Source organism: Drosophila biarmipes, chromosome 3R, assembly GCF_025231255.1.
Source record: "Drosophila biarmipes strain raj3 chromosome 3R, RU_DBia_V1.1, whole genome shotgun sequence".
In the NCBI taxonomy this organism is placed as follows: Eukaryota; Metazoa; Arthropoda; class Insecta; order Diptera; family Drosophilidae; genus Drosophila; species Drosophila biarmipes.
Genome location: NC_066616.1, coordinates 18,288,103 through 18,302,376, shown reverse-complemented (window position 1 = coordinate 18,302,376; position 14,274 = coordinate 18,288,103). Strand labels below are relative to the sequence as shown.

At 46.7% G+C, this 14,274-nt stretch overlaps 6 protein-coding genes across 8 annotated transcripts; 2 read left to right on the top strand and 4 right to left on the bottom strand.

The window, feature by feature from the left end:
- The first annotated feature begins 37 nt into the window (after nucleotides 1–37).
- LOC108025573 (derlin-2) lies at nucleotides 38–1,587 on the top strand. Its single transcript, XM_017096105.3, has 3 exons — nucleotides 38–393; nucleotides 476–996; nucleotides 1,056–1,587. The coding sequence occupies exons 1-3, from the start codon at nucleotides 307–309 to the stop codon at nucleotides 1,237–1,239; spliced, it is 792 nt and encodes a 263-aa protein (XP_016951594.1). The 5' UTR covers nucleotides 38–306; the 3' UTR covers nucleotides 1,240–1,587.
- Nucleotides 1,588–1,956: 369 nt separating this feature from the next.
- LOC108025474 (succinate dehydrogenase assembly factor 3, mitochondrial) lies at nucleotides 1,957–2,574 on the top strand. The gene is made up of 3 exons (XM_017095990.2): nucleotides 1,957–2,155; nucleotides 2,221–2,330; nucleotides 2,387–2,574. Exons 1-3 carry the CDS (start codon nucleotides 2,074–2,076, stop codon nucleotides 2,555–2,557), a joined length of 363 nt encoding a protein of 120 aa, XP_016951479.1. The 5' UTR covers nucleotides 1,957–2,073; the 3' UTR covers nucleotides 2,558–2,574.
- LOC108025469 (dihydrofolate reductase) lies at nucleotides 2,555–3,246 on the bottom strand. Its single transcript, XM_017095977.3, has 2 exons — nucleotides 3,095–3,246; nucleotides 2,555–3,043 (listed from the first exon to the last, which is right to left on the bottom strand). The coding sequence occupies exons 1-2, from the start codon at nucleotides 3,172–3,174 to the stop codon at nucleotides 2,572–2,574; spliced, it is 552 nt and encodes a 183-aa protein (XP_016951466.1). The 5' UTR covers nucleotides 3,175–3,246; the 3' UTR covers nucleotides 2,555–2,571.
- A 130-nt stretch (nucleotides 3,247–3,376) lies between these two features.
- On the bottom strand, nucleotides 3,377–7,259 carry LOC108025453 (soluble guanylate cyclase 89Db). Of its 2 annotated transcripts, none has more exons than XM_017095957.3 (2): nucleotides 6,913–7,259; nucleotides 3,377–5,644 (listed from the first exon to the last, which is right to left on the bottom strand). In XM_017095957.3, the coding sequence occupies exon 2, from the start codon at nucleotides 5,568–5,570 to the stop codon at nucleotides 3,561–3,563; it is 2,010 nt and encodes a 669-aa protein (XP_016951446.1). In that variant the 5' UTR covers nucleotides 5,571–5,644; nucleotides 6,913–7,259; the 3' UTR covers nucleotides 3,377–3,560. The 2 variants fall into 2 exon arrangements, with proteins under 2 accessions (XP_016951446.1, XP_050744601.1); XM_050888644.1 differs by lacking the exon at nucleotides 6,913–7,259 and adding an exon at nucleotides 5,992–6,079.
- A 1,869-nt stretch (nucleotides 7,260–9,128) lies between these two features.
- Nucleotides 9,129–12,174, bottom strand: LOC108023479 (soluble guanylate cyclase 89Da). Its single transcript, XM_017093004.3, has 2 exons — nucleotides 11,387–12,174; nucleotides 9,129–11,260 (listed from the first exon to the last, which is right to left on the bottom strand). The coding sequence occupies exon 2, from the start codon at nucleotides 11,247–11,249 to the stop codon at nucleotides 9,246–9,248; it is 2,004 nt and encodes a 667-aa protein (XP_016948493.1). The 5' UTR covers nucleotides 11,250–11,260; nucleotides 11,387–12,174; the 3' UTR covers nucleotides 9,129–9,245.
- Nucleotides 12,175–12,843: 669 nt separating this feature from the next.
- LOC108024148 (COP9 signalosome complex subunit 5) lies at nucleotides 12,844–14,250 on the bottom strand. 2 transcript variants are annotated; one of them, XM_017093963.3, is made up of 3 exons: nucleotides 13,896–14,250; nucleotides 13,262–13,832; nucleotides 12,844–13,196 (listed from the first exon to the last, which is right to left on the bottom strand). In XM_017093963.3, exons 1-3 carry the CDS (start codon nucleotides 14,154–14,156, stop codon nucleotides 13,051–13,053), a joined length of 978 nt encoding a protein of 325 aa, XP_016949452.1. In that variant the 5' UTR covers nucleotides 14,157–14,250; the 3' UTR covers nucleotides 12,844–13,050. The 2 variants fall into 2 exon arrangements, with proteins under 2 accessions (XP_016949452.1, XP_016949442.1); XM_017093953.3 differs by having other exon boundaries at nucleotides 13,256–13,832; nucleotides 13,896–14,249.
- Nucleotides 14,251–14,274: the final 24 nt, after the last annotated feature.

Below are 14,274 nucleotides of genomic sequence, written 5' to 3'. Positions count from 1 at the left end.
CATGCAATAATCGATAGCTGGCGCCAGACTCTCCGTGTCGTCGCTAGCAATTGGCTCACCACTAACAGACCCGTTCATAAAAATAAAAACTATTATTTTTCCATCGAGCCCAGCGCTGTCCCAAATCCATTTCCTCTTGCCAGTCTGGGAGATCCGAACGCCCAGGTGGGACGACCACTGAAAACAGCCCAACCGCCGGTGGATGCGAGCGTAGCACGGGAATAACAGCCTTGAGTCCAAAGGATCACAACGCAGGTCACTGGCCAAACTGCATATTCCGAGCCCCACGGAGGAGGAGGAGCCGCCATGAATGCACTGCGGCAGTTCTACCTGGAGATACCGGTGGTCACACGGGCCTACACGACGGTTTGCGTGCTGACCACCCTGGCGGTGGTAAGTGAATCCCTACCGTATTGGGTTCTTTATCGAGGCTGACGTGGACGTGTTTAATCGGCTTACCCTGCCAACTCTCTAGCATCTGGACATGGTGTCGCCGCTGCAGCTCTACTTCAATCCCACGCTGATTGTGCGCAAGTTCCAGATCTGGCGCCTGGCCACCACATTCCTGTACTTCGGCACCATAGGCATTAGCTTTTTCTTCAATATGGTGTTCACATATCGCTACTGCCGCATGCTGGAGGACGGCTCTTTCCGCGGACGCAGCTCCGACTTTGTCATGATGTTTATCTTTGGCGGCGTGCTGATGACCTTCTTCGGGATCTTCGTCAACCTGCTGTTCCTCGGCCAGGCCTTCACATTGATGCTGGTCTATGTGTGGTCACGTCGCAATCCACTGGTGCCCATGAACTTCTTCGGGGTACTCAACTTCCAGGCGCCCTACCTGCCGTGGGTGCTCCTCTGCTGCTCCATGATACTGGGCAACACCGTGTGGGTGGATGTCATTGGCATGGGTGTTGGCCACATCTACTACGTGCTGGAGGACGTCTATCCCACATTGTCCAACGGCTATAGACTGATCAAAACCCCCTACTTTCTGTGAGTCCACCTGAGTATTTAGACGTATATATGGCATAAGTTGTTATTTTTCTTTTCAGGAAACGACTTTTCAATGAGCACATCGAGCGTAACTATCAAGCAGCCGCCGAAGATCGTCCCGGCGGCTTTCCTTGGGGCGGCGAGGGTCAGCCTCTGCTGCCGGATCAGATTGCGAACGCAGCTGGTGGACAGGAGCAGGAGGCCGCGGACCCGCCGCCTCCCGCTGCTGCGGCGCCGCTATAACAAAACTAGAAAACTTGATTGTTAAAACGTTCTTCTGTTCAAAACGACGACGACGATGACAACAATGTTGTGTACCCCTCCGCCACCTTCCGTTTGGTGCTTGGTGTATTTAGGCGTATAGTATTGAGAGCGAGGCGTGCAATAGTTAGCCAAAGTTGGTGCAGAGCGTGTGTGTATGTCATTTATTGGTTTGTTTTCTGATGCAGAGCCCAATTTCCACGCAAGATGTTCTTTAATTTAACCCCCAAGGGATGCTTTCTCGACAGTTTTGAACCTACACTGCACATGTGATTATATATATACAAACATGCTACAAATAAACCATGATGTATAAAGTCCACAAAGAAAGTTTAGGACCCTTGACTTAATTTTGCGATGGGCTTGTTTTTGATTTTATAAACATACTGGAAATAGGAACAAATTAAACATCTTAGTGCTTCACTTATTTGCCCGCCAAAGCTAATTTCACCATTTAATGGTTACATTTTGTAGTAATTTTTGAAACGTCGTACTAAAATGTAAATAAAACTAATAGATATTTTTCAAAAATAACTACTACTCTAAACTGACTATAATAAATGGTACATTTAAAATGATGAATAAATTATATCATGATTAATAACATTAAACTTTTTTAGCCTCCGCAGGAAAATTTTAATTTGCGCGCCCTTTGCTAGCGTTGCCATATGACAAACTTTGCTAGACTACTTTTCGGCGTTACCCAACACTAAGGTTACCAACGTTTTTGTTCGTTGTTATTTCTCAGCAATATTTGTTTTTTAGCCGGCTAGGAAATATATAGTATTATAATGTTATATATGAACTAAACTCAGGATGTCAAGAATTGTGATGAACCAACTGACCCACCCCCAGCGCGTGCGCCTGCTGTACAAAACCATTCTGCGACTGCACCGAGGTGAGATGAGCTCTTCCTTACCCATAAATACCAACCACTTCACCGGGTTTCTTGGCATTCTACAGGACTTCCCGCGGAACTACGTGCTCTGGGCGATAACTATGTCCGGGACGAGTTCCGGCGACACATCAAATGCAATCCCATGGAGGCACAGCTCTTCATGACCGAGTGGGCCGTAAGTTTTACGTAATTTTCAAAAGGGTGCTCCCCTAAAGAATCCGTCCATTTCAGCGCTACGCCTCGACGATCACCCAACAACTGGGGATACGGGGAAAGCCCAAGGGGGAGCTGGGCGAAGCGATCGATCCGGAGGCCGTGGAAATGCTCAAGGACGACCAGGTGGTGCAATTATACGAGCTGATGCTGGCGGCCAAAGGTTTGGATGAAGTGCAAGGCAAATAAATAAGTGGATTTCTTTATTTTGACTGTTTCTCTAAGACCTTGTACTCGTATTTGATGCCATTCTCCTCCTGCACGCCCAGTGGCGTGTCGGAATCGGGAGCCACCTCTTGAAAGCTGTCGGGGATTGCGGGAAAGAAGGTGTCGCACTCGAACTCCTGCTGGATTTTGGTGATGTACAGCCGGTGGCATCTTGACGAGGCCATAGCCTCCTCGTACACACCACTGCCCCCCACGATCCAAATGTTCTCCACATCACTCTTATCTTCGAGAAGCTTCAAAGCTGCATCGAGACTGGGACAGAGGAGCACCCCCTCGGGCAGTTCCTCCTGCCGGAGTGTGGTGCTCAAAACTATGTTCAGGCGATCGGGCAGAGGTCGCTTGCTCTCCGGCACTCCGAAGTATGTTTTCCTGCCCATCACAACAGCATTGCGCTTGGCCGGATCGCTCGTGCGCTTGGTAGTGCGGCTGAAGTACTTCAGCTCCGATCTGCGGAAGGAGATCTTTAGCATGCGTTGATATATTTCAAGACCAACTCACTTTAGGCGCCATGGCAGGTCGCCCTTGAAGCCTATGCCGAAATTCTCGCTAACTGCCACGATTAAATTGAAACGTAACATTTTTAGGTCTTTTAAAAATGATAAACTCTAAAATATCTGCAGGTCAATGATTCCGAACAGATGATCGATTATACACTCGAAAAGGTTTCAGATGCAACCGTAATTTGTTATCGGTTTTTACCCCCAATACAAAAGTTTGACAAACATTATAACTTTTGAAGAAAAACAAACTTCCATTTATTAAATGCTAAATTGATCCACTTTTATTATACAATTTTTATATACATTTTTTTTATACTTTGGAAATTATGCCAAAAAACCTCAGCGTGGCCACCAACAGGTTTTCAGATTTTATATTCTTATATACTAACGATGTTTTCCCATTAAGATGTTTAAATATATGTTATATGCCTCCTGGTTTATTAAACATTAACAAATCTACCATGTTACTCTGGTCCCTCTAATAGCCAGTAGGTCTCCATTTCTCCTTTTCCCTTAACTTTGACAAATCCCCGCGCTTCTACCTTATATCCCACCTTTCTCACCTTGAGGGCGGTATAATTGGAGAGCTGGATCATCCAGGGATCGCTGCTGCTCTCCATTCGCGAGGCGGTGTTGACGGTGTCCCCGAAGAGACAGTATCGAGGAACCTTCATACCAACCACACCAGCCACCACGGGTCCCGAATTGATGCCTACTCGAATGGCCACTCCTGGCAGGGCGTGGGCTTTGACCTTTTTCATCACCCGCAAGGCCAAGTCACAGGCGTGCTCCGCGTGCAGGGGATTCACATCAGGAGCACCCGAAACCGCCATGTAAACCATGCCCACGGTCTCCACTTTATACACAAATGGAGAGATGATCTCTTCGTCCAGTGCTGAGAAAACCTTGTTGAGGGTGGTCACCGCCTGCATGGCATCCTGAATGTTATTGGAGCCGCTGTCGTAGACATTCAACACCTCGATGAAGATGACGGACACCTCCTCGAAGCTCTGGCAGACGTGCTCCTCGCTCTTTCTCATTCGCTCGGCGATGGGCCGCGGAATCATTGAGTACAACAGCTCATCCCCCTGCCGTTTCCAGGAATCGGCCAGTTCCAAGGACTTTTCCAGCTCATCCGATCGCTGCTCCTCCTTCTCAAACATAATCTCCAGCTTGGAGCAGTGCTGCCATCCAGCCATGACCAACTCCCGACTCAGGCCATGTGGATTGAGATCGTTCAGGAACAGACCGATGCCGTGCAGTTCATCTAGATTTTCGATAAGAGGACTGCACAGGAAGATCAGCGAGTCCACGTCCTTGATGTAGAACATCTGACCCTTCAGCAGGATAGATCGGAGTCCCACGGAGTGGCGTCTCTGACCAGTGGCCGGATCGATTTCGTCCTTGGAGGTGGCGGTGGCGGCTGCCTCTTCCTTGGCGTGCTCCGCACTGAACTCCTTGGCACTGGCCAAAGCCATGGCCTGGGCCTCGTTCAGACTGCTACCTTCGTCGAAGTTGTCGAAGTCAAAGTTCAAGGCCGCATCGTAGGCGGCGCGGTTGTGACCCGTACGGATGAGTTCGAACTCGAAGAGCACTGTCCGCATCTGCAGAATAGTCTCCCATTCGATCTGGGTGTCCTTGGGCCGCCGACACTTGAAACGCTCCATGATGTGGCTACCAATGAAGCTCTTTGGGTTCACGCCAGGATTGTGCAGGATCCACGTTTCCACAATCTTCTCGCCCGCGAGTGTGATCTTCATGTCGTGATCCAGCACGATGGTGAAGGGAAACAGCTCTAGGAACACGTTCAGGTCCACCGAGGGCATCTTGAGCTGAGAAGGATGGGCGATGACGTTCACCCGCTTGGCCATATAATCGCGATTGTCAAAGTCCAGGCGATACTTGACAATCACGGTCAGAGGACCCTCCGTGAGCTTGATGGGACCCGCTGTGCCCCCGCAGATGTCGTTCTGGCTCTCCAGGACATAGGCGGTCATGTCCAGGCCGTAAAACTCCTTGGCCACCTCCGTCATCTGGCCAATCAGGTACTTGGACATGCCAGTTCTCCCGCTGCGATACAGGATCACGGCGCCATCATCATCCATGGCAGTCAACTGCATGCTGGGCGACTTCATCTTGGGGTAGGTGAAACGCATCTGCACATGGATATTATCGATGGACTGCAGGAAATCGCAGAAATAGCGACCCGTGGAGCGGATCATCTTGTCGTAGCCAAAGTTACTGAAGAAGCGCACAAAACAGCGCCCAAAGAAGTTCATGCAGAAGTCGAAGGACTCTCCAGTGCTCGCCGACAGGGCTGCTGCAAAGTCCGGCATCAGCTTGTCCGGGTAGATCTGGTGCGTCTTGAAGCTCTGGTGCTTGCAGTCGACTATCTGGCAGACCTTCCGCCAGGTCTCCGTCCCGTACTCCTGCTGGATGTAGTGCTGGACGCTCTCGTACAGCATTCCGTACATGGCTGCGATGGGTGTGGATGTCTGCGGTCCCTTAAGTCCTGTCTATCGACCAAATTGCGTTTGCAAAAGTTTTCCTGTAACGACCCAAAGTTGGTAGGCACACAATCAGGAGGAGGCTGGACAAAGTTTTTCCATCGTTCACAGCTGGTAATTAGGTAAACTGTGTTCGTACCCCGGAGGATTAGGGTCAATTTTGGTGCGTTGGGTCAGGGATTAGCCCAGGCAACTAATATACTATATAGGTCAAGTGATTGATGGGCTTTAAGGAAGTTACAGAAAACGGACCTGGCTAAACGAATTTGTTGTTAAGAAGATGTTGTCTCTCTTGAAATTTTAACCAAATCTATTGATTGGGGTATATATTTACGTTAACCTTTTAACTGAACCAATTTCAAAGTGATTGCTCCTATATATCGCCTACCTTAATCAACTGGGTTAAATATAATAGGGAATATAAGCATGTCCCATTTAAGGTCGGAAAGGGATAATAACTTCATCCCATTTATATTATGTCTCCTTGTCAAACCTAATTTTGCATTATCTTTCAAAAGTAAATAAAACAGGGTTACATATGCCTGCTTCGTCGAGGGATCCTATCTTATCTAGCCGTCAACAGCACTCAAGGAAAGTCTGCTTTTCCTCCATATCATTTGATTGATTGCCCCGCCAGTTTAATTTGAGTTCATGTGGCAGACGCAGGCTCTGAGTCCTCCTACTCCTCGCCCCAATCCCCATTAAGCTTGTCACGTTCCGGGCGAGAGGAACGTAGCTCATTGTGCTCTTGACTTATTTCCCTTTGCTGTTGCCGGTAATTCGCTGGTGGCAATGCCTGCTTTTCAATTTTTTCCCACAAAGACTTACTAACTGAGCCATAAATTCTGGAAAATCTTTCAGGGGTACGAGTACACTTAATTTTGACCAAGAACATGCAAATTATTGTCAAACCTAGAGTCGTAAAAAGTAGGTAAAAATGCTGTTGTTTGGGTGCTTAAAGGGAAGCGGTAGCGTTTGATTAATGTTCAGAGAATGTAAGCTGTCAAATGTAATTTAGGAGGCAAATATTAATCCTTATCCTACAATAACAAGAAGATTTAATCGCTTATTATTTATGATGGCCAAGAAAGTACTTCAAAGTACTTCAAAGAGATAATCATTGTAAATTTCTACAGTTTAAAGATGCTTAAGTTCTCCTCTAGTTACAGCTTGATCTTAAAGAGTTCCTCATCTTTGGACAAACTGCTCTTTTCCGATTTCCGGGAAACCCTTTGAATTTTCCCAGTCAAATATCCTTGCTTAGGAGACCGTGAAATTGGCTTATTATCATAACCAGGATTCCGCTTACTTTGTATTGCTTTCCTTTTCGCCTGGTTCAATCCACTAACTGAATCGCCCAAAGTTCTCCAGCATCGAATCGCTTGTGTCCGCACCTCTTAAAGAGTTTTAATTTTATCCGCGCGGCATTTGCTCCCCGCTTATTTATAATTTAAGGAAGGCGTATGCCAACACACACAGCTCCCCGGACGCGTAAACTCGGGCACGGATGGGTATGGTATGTATATATGCACGCACTTTGCGGGGCCTCTCACTTTTCCGGACTCCGTGTTCCGTCGTCGGCAGTTGCTATTGTTACACTAAATTTGTTTTGCCGCCCGTCGCTGCTTCCTTGGCTTCTGGCAGTCTGATTTGTTTCATGATTTCCTCTGACGAGCTTCGTGAGTCTGTCGGTTCTGTTGGTTCAGTCGGCTCCGACTGGGATCCGTGGAGCTCTCCCTTGTCGCCGGGACGATGTCGGTCGAATGAAGCGTGCCTCTTTGGCGGTCAGGCCTTTTATAGCCCACCCACTGCCAAGTTGCAGCGGGAGCTATATTTCCGGACCACTTAGGACCTACGTGCCTGCGCCTCGACACGCACTTCTCTGTTTGACCATCGTGATCATCTTCATCATCATCGTCGTCGTTACAACCAGGAACCGTGGCCAGTCAATGCTCCTTGCCTCAATTGCCACTTTCTCTCCTTCCGATACAGTATCAACATTGGCACACAACCGAAGGAGTCATTTTTCTCTCCGTTCGTTCCTTTTATGACCCTCACTCCCCCACATCGTTTGCTGTGCGCTCGGGGTCCTGGCATTCCGTGCAAAGTATTGTCCTTTGGGTCTTCCGACTTGCCGCGCTATTAAACGGGTGTTCCAGGGATAGATAAGGAGTAATGCTAAAGAGGAGCGGAAATGTATTAATAATATATAAAAATAATGTATAATAATATTATGTTGATGGTTTATAACTAAATAAGTATTTAATTTACTAATTTATTATTTTTAAAATGTTGTTAAAACTGGTATTTGAAAAGCCAGTTCAATATAATCACTATTCTTTTAATGGACCTATTTCTTTAGTAATAGTGTATCTTAAGTACTCAGGTACCTATATACCTCCCAAAGCCCTGGAACTTTTAAAACAGTCTGTCAAATATATCATTGCTGTAGGGTTTTTCGCATAGGTCTCCTTCCATACCCCCTTTTTCCAGATGGAGGAATGGCTTTGGGGCATCTCTACTCAATGCCCTTTCATTTTAACGCATACCTCTGCTATAAAAGCTCACATAAACTTTTGTACATATATGTTGGCCTGAGTCCTATATTTGATGGGTTGTTTTAAAGCTATTTGATGGGGATTTCGCAGCATCGAACAGAAAGCCTTTTCCCCATTTAAACGAAACGGATTTTCGGGTAAGCCTATTAAATAAACGTTGACGATTTTATGGGCAGAGCAGAAATCGTCCAAAAAGGATGATGATATGCCTGGTCGAATAAACGAAGGGGATATTTTGGGCACGCTTAAGAGCCACTCAAATTGCCATTAATAACAGAAGTGACAGGCGCGCGTTCAATGAGAAATAGCTCAAAAACTATCCCGTGTTCGTATTTCCAAGAAAAACTTAACTAACACAGTATTAATAATAATTACACTCGGAAAAATAAAGGATATAGAAAAATTATTTTTTCTTGAGCAAACCTTTAAGATCCTTAAAGATGGTATATGTATAGATTATGTATTTAAACATTTGATATTATTTTTCTTCTGTGCATTTATTGTCAATATTGCACCGGAATTAATTGCCCAACGTCCAGACACTTGAGCTGCTCTTTCTCAGCACACGCAAAGTGACATAATTTAATTTCTAAGGGGAGCAGGAGAAAGGACCCTGGACCCAAGTCTACTTGAGGGTTGTAGGGGTTTATGATTGTCCTTCGTGGGTGGCGTGGCTGATGGTGTGCAAAGTGACACGCAAACCGCCCATAAAAGTTATTAAAAATGGATTTTCGTAAATGGGGGTTGTCTGTTGGAAATGAAGAAGGCGGGAAGTAAACTTAGCTCATAATTGAGTCGGCAGGATGGAGAATATCTCAGAAATATGAGCCATTAGGATAAGAACTCTATTGTTTTTCATGGATATTAGTTTTAACCGACAATAGAGTTTGGTAGAAATGTGGAATTTATCTCATACCAAACCTTAATAATAATGCATTTTTGATATTCACCCATATTAAACATAAATCGAAAAGAGATTAGTTCTCTTTTATTGCAACGAATTACAGAAGCCACAGGTGTCGTACAATCTTTAAGTGCATGGTGCATGGTCTTTAAGTTGAGGTGCATTAAATATTCTCTATCCCTAACCCTCAGGTCCCTCCAGTAGCCAATAGGTCTCCATCTCGCCCTTGCCCTTGACCTTCACGGTGCCGCGGGACTCCACCTTATAGCCCACTTGGCTCACTTTATCGCCGGTGTACTTGGATAGCTGAATCTTCCAGGGATCGCTGCTGCTCTCCATTCGCGAGGCGGTGTTAACGGTGTCCCCAAACAGGCAGTAGCGAGGGACCTTTTGACCCACGACTCCGGCCACCACGGGTCCTGAATTGATGCCCACCCTAATGGCCACGTCGGCCATCTCGTGTGACTTAAACTTCTTCATCACCCTTAGTGCCAAATCACAGGCGTGCTCCGCGTGAAGGGGATTGACATCAGGAGCACCCGAGACGGCCATGTAAACCATGCCCACAGTCTCCACTTTATACACAAATGGAGAGATGATCTCCTCGTCCAGTGCTGAAAACACCTTGTTCAAGGTGTTCACCGCTTGCATGGCTCCTTGAATGCTATTCAACCCTTCATCGTAGACGTTCATCACCTCCAGAAAAATAACAGAAACTTCTTCGAAGCTCTGGCAAACCTGCTCCTGGCTGAGTCGCATTCTCTCCGCAATGGGACGCGGGATCATGGAGTACAAGAGCTCATCCCCCTGCCGTTTCCAGGAATCGGCCAGTTCCAAGGACTTTTCCAGCTCATCCGATCGCTGCTCCTCCTTCTCAAACATAATCTCCAGCTTGGAGCAGTGCTGCCATCCAGCCATGACCAACTCCCGACTCAGGCCATGTGGATTGAGATCGTTCAGGTACAGACCGATGCCGTGCAGCTCATCTAGATTTTCAATAAGGGGACTGCAGAGGAAAATCAGCGAGTCAACGTCTTTGATGTAGAACATCTGACCTTTCAGCAGGATCGATCTCAGACCCTGAGAGGACCTCCGTTCCCCCGTGGCCGGATCGATCTCGTCCTCTCCCGAGGCTTCGTCTGCGTCTGTAGGATGAGCTTCGTTAAACTCCTTGGCCTTTGCGAGAGCCATTGTCTGGGCCTCGTTCAAATCCATTTCGTCGTAGTTCTCAAAGTCCATGTTCAAGACGGCATCGTAGGCTGCGCGATTGTGACCAGTACGAATTAGCTCAAACTCAAAGAGAACCGCCCTCATCTGGATGAGAGTATCCCAGTCGATAGTGGTGTCCTTGGGACGACGACAGTGGAACAGGTCCATGACGTGAGTACCAATGAAGCCCTTTGGGTTGGCCCCCGGATTATGCATGATCCACGTCTCCACTATCTTTTCCCCAGCATGCGTGATTTTCATGTCGTGGTTCAGCACAAAGGTGAAGGGAAACAAGTCGAGAAACACGTCCAGTTTTACAGTAGGCATCTTCAGCTGCGAGGGATGGGCCTCTGTATTAACGCGTTTGGCCATATACTCCCGGTTGTCAAAGTCCAGGCGATACTTGACAATCACGGTCAGAGGACCCTCCGTGAGCTTGATGGGACCCGCTGTGCCCCCGCTGATATCGTTCTGGCTCTCGATGACATAAGCCTTGATCTCCAGGCCGTAGAACTCCCGAGCCACCTCCGTCATCTGGCCAATCAGGTACTTGGACATGCCGGTGCGACTGCTCCTGTAAAGGATCACAGCTCCGTTGTCGTCCATGGCAGTCAACTGCATGCTGGGCGACTTCATCTTGGGGTAGGTAAATCGCATAATTAAATGGATGTTGTCGATGGACTGCAGGAAATCGCAGAAATAGCGCCCTGTGGAGCGAATCATCTTGTCGTAGCCGAAGTTACTGAAGAAGCGCACAAAACAGCGCCCAAAGAAGTTCATGCAGAAGTCGAAGGACTCGCCCGTGCAGGCGGACAAGGCCTCGGCGATGTCCGGCATCAGCTTGTCCGGATATATCTGGTGCGTCTTGAAGCTGTTGTGTTTGCAGTCGATGATGTGACACACCTTCTTCCAAATTTCAACTCCATACTCCTCCTGCACATAGTGCTGCACACTCTCGTAAAGCATTCCGTACATGGTTAATAATTCTGAAAGTATATTAATATGCCAATTGTTAAAAATAAAATATTTCATTAAAAGTTTTCAGCACTACCAAGTTAAATTTTATACAAGTAAATGACTATACATTAAGAAAATCTTTAAATTTCACAAACCGTGCTCAACAGGTCCAAGTAATTTTTCTTTAGTTTAAAAATCCCTTTATTATTTCCTCGGCACCTTGTCGACGTTTTTAAATTCTTCTCCGCGTTGCCTTAACTTTAGTTTCAGTTGGTAATATGTTGGCTCTAATTTATTTATGGCTCCATGCAAATCCAATAAAAGCACACACAATCTGGGGGCACATATGCCGACTACAGTTCCCAAGGCAATATACACACGAACACATTTTCCATTGTAGTTACTCTGATTTTTATTGGATGGGTGCTGACGACTTTGAAGAGAGGATGCTGTGAATGTTGCCGTGATATCGTCAACAAATGTGGACTTTGTGGACCGTAAATTGCAAGCTCCGCTGCTCGCATCCAGGACACGAATGAAGCGCCTGTCGTTTTTGGCTCCGACTTTTATAGTCCCTCGGCAATCGCTGTAGACTCCTCCTCTCCCATTTGCTAAGTGGAGGGTTTAGCCCCCGCCGGTAGTGTTACATTTCATGTCATTGCTCCTTGTTGATGCCAATTGACGGTTACTTTTCGATAAAATATCAAAAATGAAAGTTTTATTGCTTTTATACGAATAACTTACACGCACAACGGGACAGCCCGTGGAGTTTGTCACGTAAATCTTTATAAAGGCTTTCGTTTTCCTTCCCCCAACTGAGTTACAAATTCTTGTAATTTTGTTTATTTTCCAGTTGATGTGGGGATTTTTTGCCTTGTACTCCGCCACAATTTACATTTACGTTTAAGAGGATTTAAAAATGCCACAGTATAAATCTTGGGACGGACAAACATAAACGTTGACATTTTAATGGGCATTCCTTGCAGGAGTGATGATAACGGTTAGGCAGGACTGGTATTTGCATTAGCACCCCCTTTTTTGTTGGTGCTTCGCAACGGCCATAAACGTGACAACGTATTTAATTAGTGCCCTTCTTCAACACCCGCTTGCTTGTCCAATTTGATTGGGCCACGTGCTGGAAGGGCGTTGACATCTCACTTGTAGCTCACAATCCCAGGGGTAGACGTAGACTTCTCGTCTACTAGGGATATCCACCAGCCCAACGCCGGACACGCAATCGAGGAATAAAAGTTGTAAAATACGCCAAACGATGAAGATTATGAAACCATTTGATTGATGAGAAGGGAGCAGTTGCCGCAACCACAATTCGATAACCAGGCTTTGCAACATTCTATTCAACAAATCCCCAAACAATTAAAGACATTGGAATCGATAGCATTCGGTTGCTCCTTTGATGCCGGCTCGGTTTACTAAATTCTAAACCACTTAAAATGCTCGAATTTCTAGTTATCCAGTGTCTTTTAAGTGATGTTTTCTAAAAATTGTTTCTAAGGTATATTAAAAATATATATTTATATGTAAATAACCTTGAATTGTCGGATTAATTCATTATTGCTTATATCGACCATCAAACTACATTCCCAAAATTAACTCAAATTTAATTTGTGCTTTAATTAATATATCTGTCGAAAGTTTTTATATTTTTTATCCGCCTAAGAGGCGTCTCTATATTTATTTTGGATAAGCTTGACTTACTTAAAGTATTCCCGAGGGAAAGGGCTCATACATCGCCTGCTCGCATAGAAAATCCAGTTTGTTTAAAAATTCAATAGGAATTAGCAATATCTTAAGTCTTGATCTATTTGCCCAGTCCGACCTTGTTGAATAGTTGGTCCTTAACGATCTGAGCCATCAAGCCGTGTATCAGTTCAATGGTGGAACGGCTGCAGTCTCGCGTGGCCTTGGACAGCTTGTCCTCGGAGCGCTTCTCGTTGACATCCGTACCTGTTGATGGAAAAACTATCAGTTAAATGCACCACTCTCCACCCCGACTCGTTATGTACCGCGACCTAAAAAGTTCTCACTCTGCTCCAGCTTCTCGGAAAGGTCCATGATCTGTCCGGTGGTGTACTCTGTGTTGGTCAGCAGACCAGAGCTGCCCAGCGTGTTCACCCAGTACTTGTTCCAAAGGGAGTCGAGCAGCTTGCGGTCAAGGGCCGACTTGAAGTAGCTGATTTCCAGGGGATAGTACTGCTTACAGTGAACGCCAAAGTCCTCGATCTTGTTCAGCGGGATGGTCTGGTACTCAGAGGGCTCCTCATTCGGAGGCTTATAACCCTTTGGATAGGTGCGGAAAGCACCCAGACAAACCTTGCCAGCGGAGACAGTGCGCACCGGATCGACCACAATGGCCACGAATGGCTCCTGGTACGTCTGATTGAGCATCTGGGTGGACACATCGATTCCGGAGAGCCAGCAGCCGTAGCCGGGATGGCTGTGGTACCAGCCCACGGCGTGCTCCATGCGACCCACCTCTTTGGCCGCCTCCATGTAAGCAGTCATGTACTCATAGGCTTGGGCCTGGGCATTAACCCGGGTCTCAGTTCCCTCCACTGGCAGTGCGAATGCATCCATGACAATCTACAAGAAAATGGTGTGCCAATAAGCTGGGAAGCTCCACATCTTCCAAAGCCGTCGACTCACCATTGTGTTGTCCTCCACCTTGCCCAGCATCAGACCCATCACCTCCAGTGTGCCACCCGAGCGGGCATGCATCACCATCTTGAGAAGAGCCAGAGCCGAGATCTTGATGTCCTTAAAAAAGTGCGGATCCTTCTCCCAGGGCTTCGCATCGATGATCTGGCGCTGCTGCTCCGCGTCGTAGCGGAAGATCTCATCGCAGCTGGGCAGCGTCTGGATGTTGTTCTCCAGCTCCCAGGTCTTCTGTGCAGCGTCGGAGTCCATTGTTTATGTACTTTTTGCAATTTCCTCGCCTTTTGTTGCGAATTTTTGTTTTATTCCGGCTCAAGTCTAGGGATGACACTTGCAACCTGCAAGTCATATCGATAGGTTCGGTGAGAAG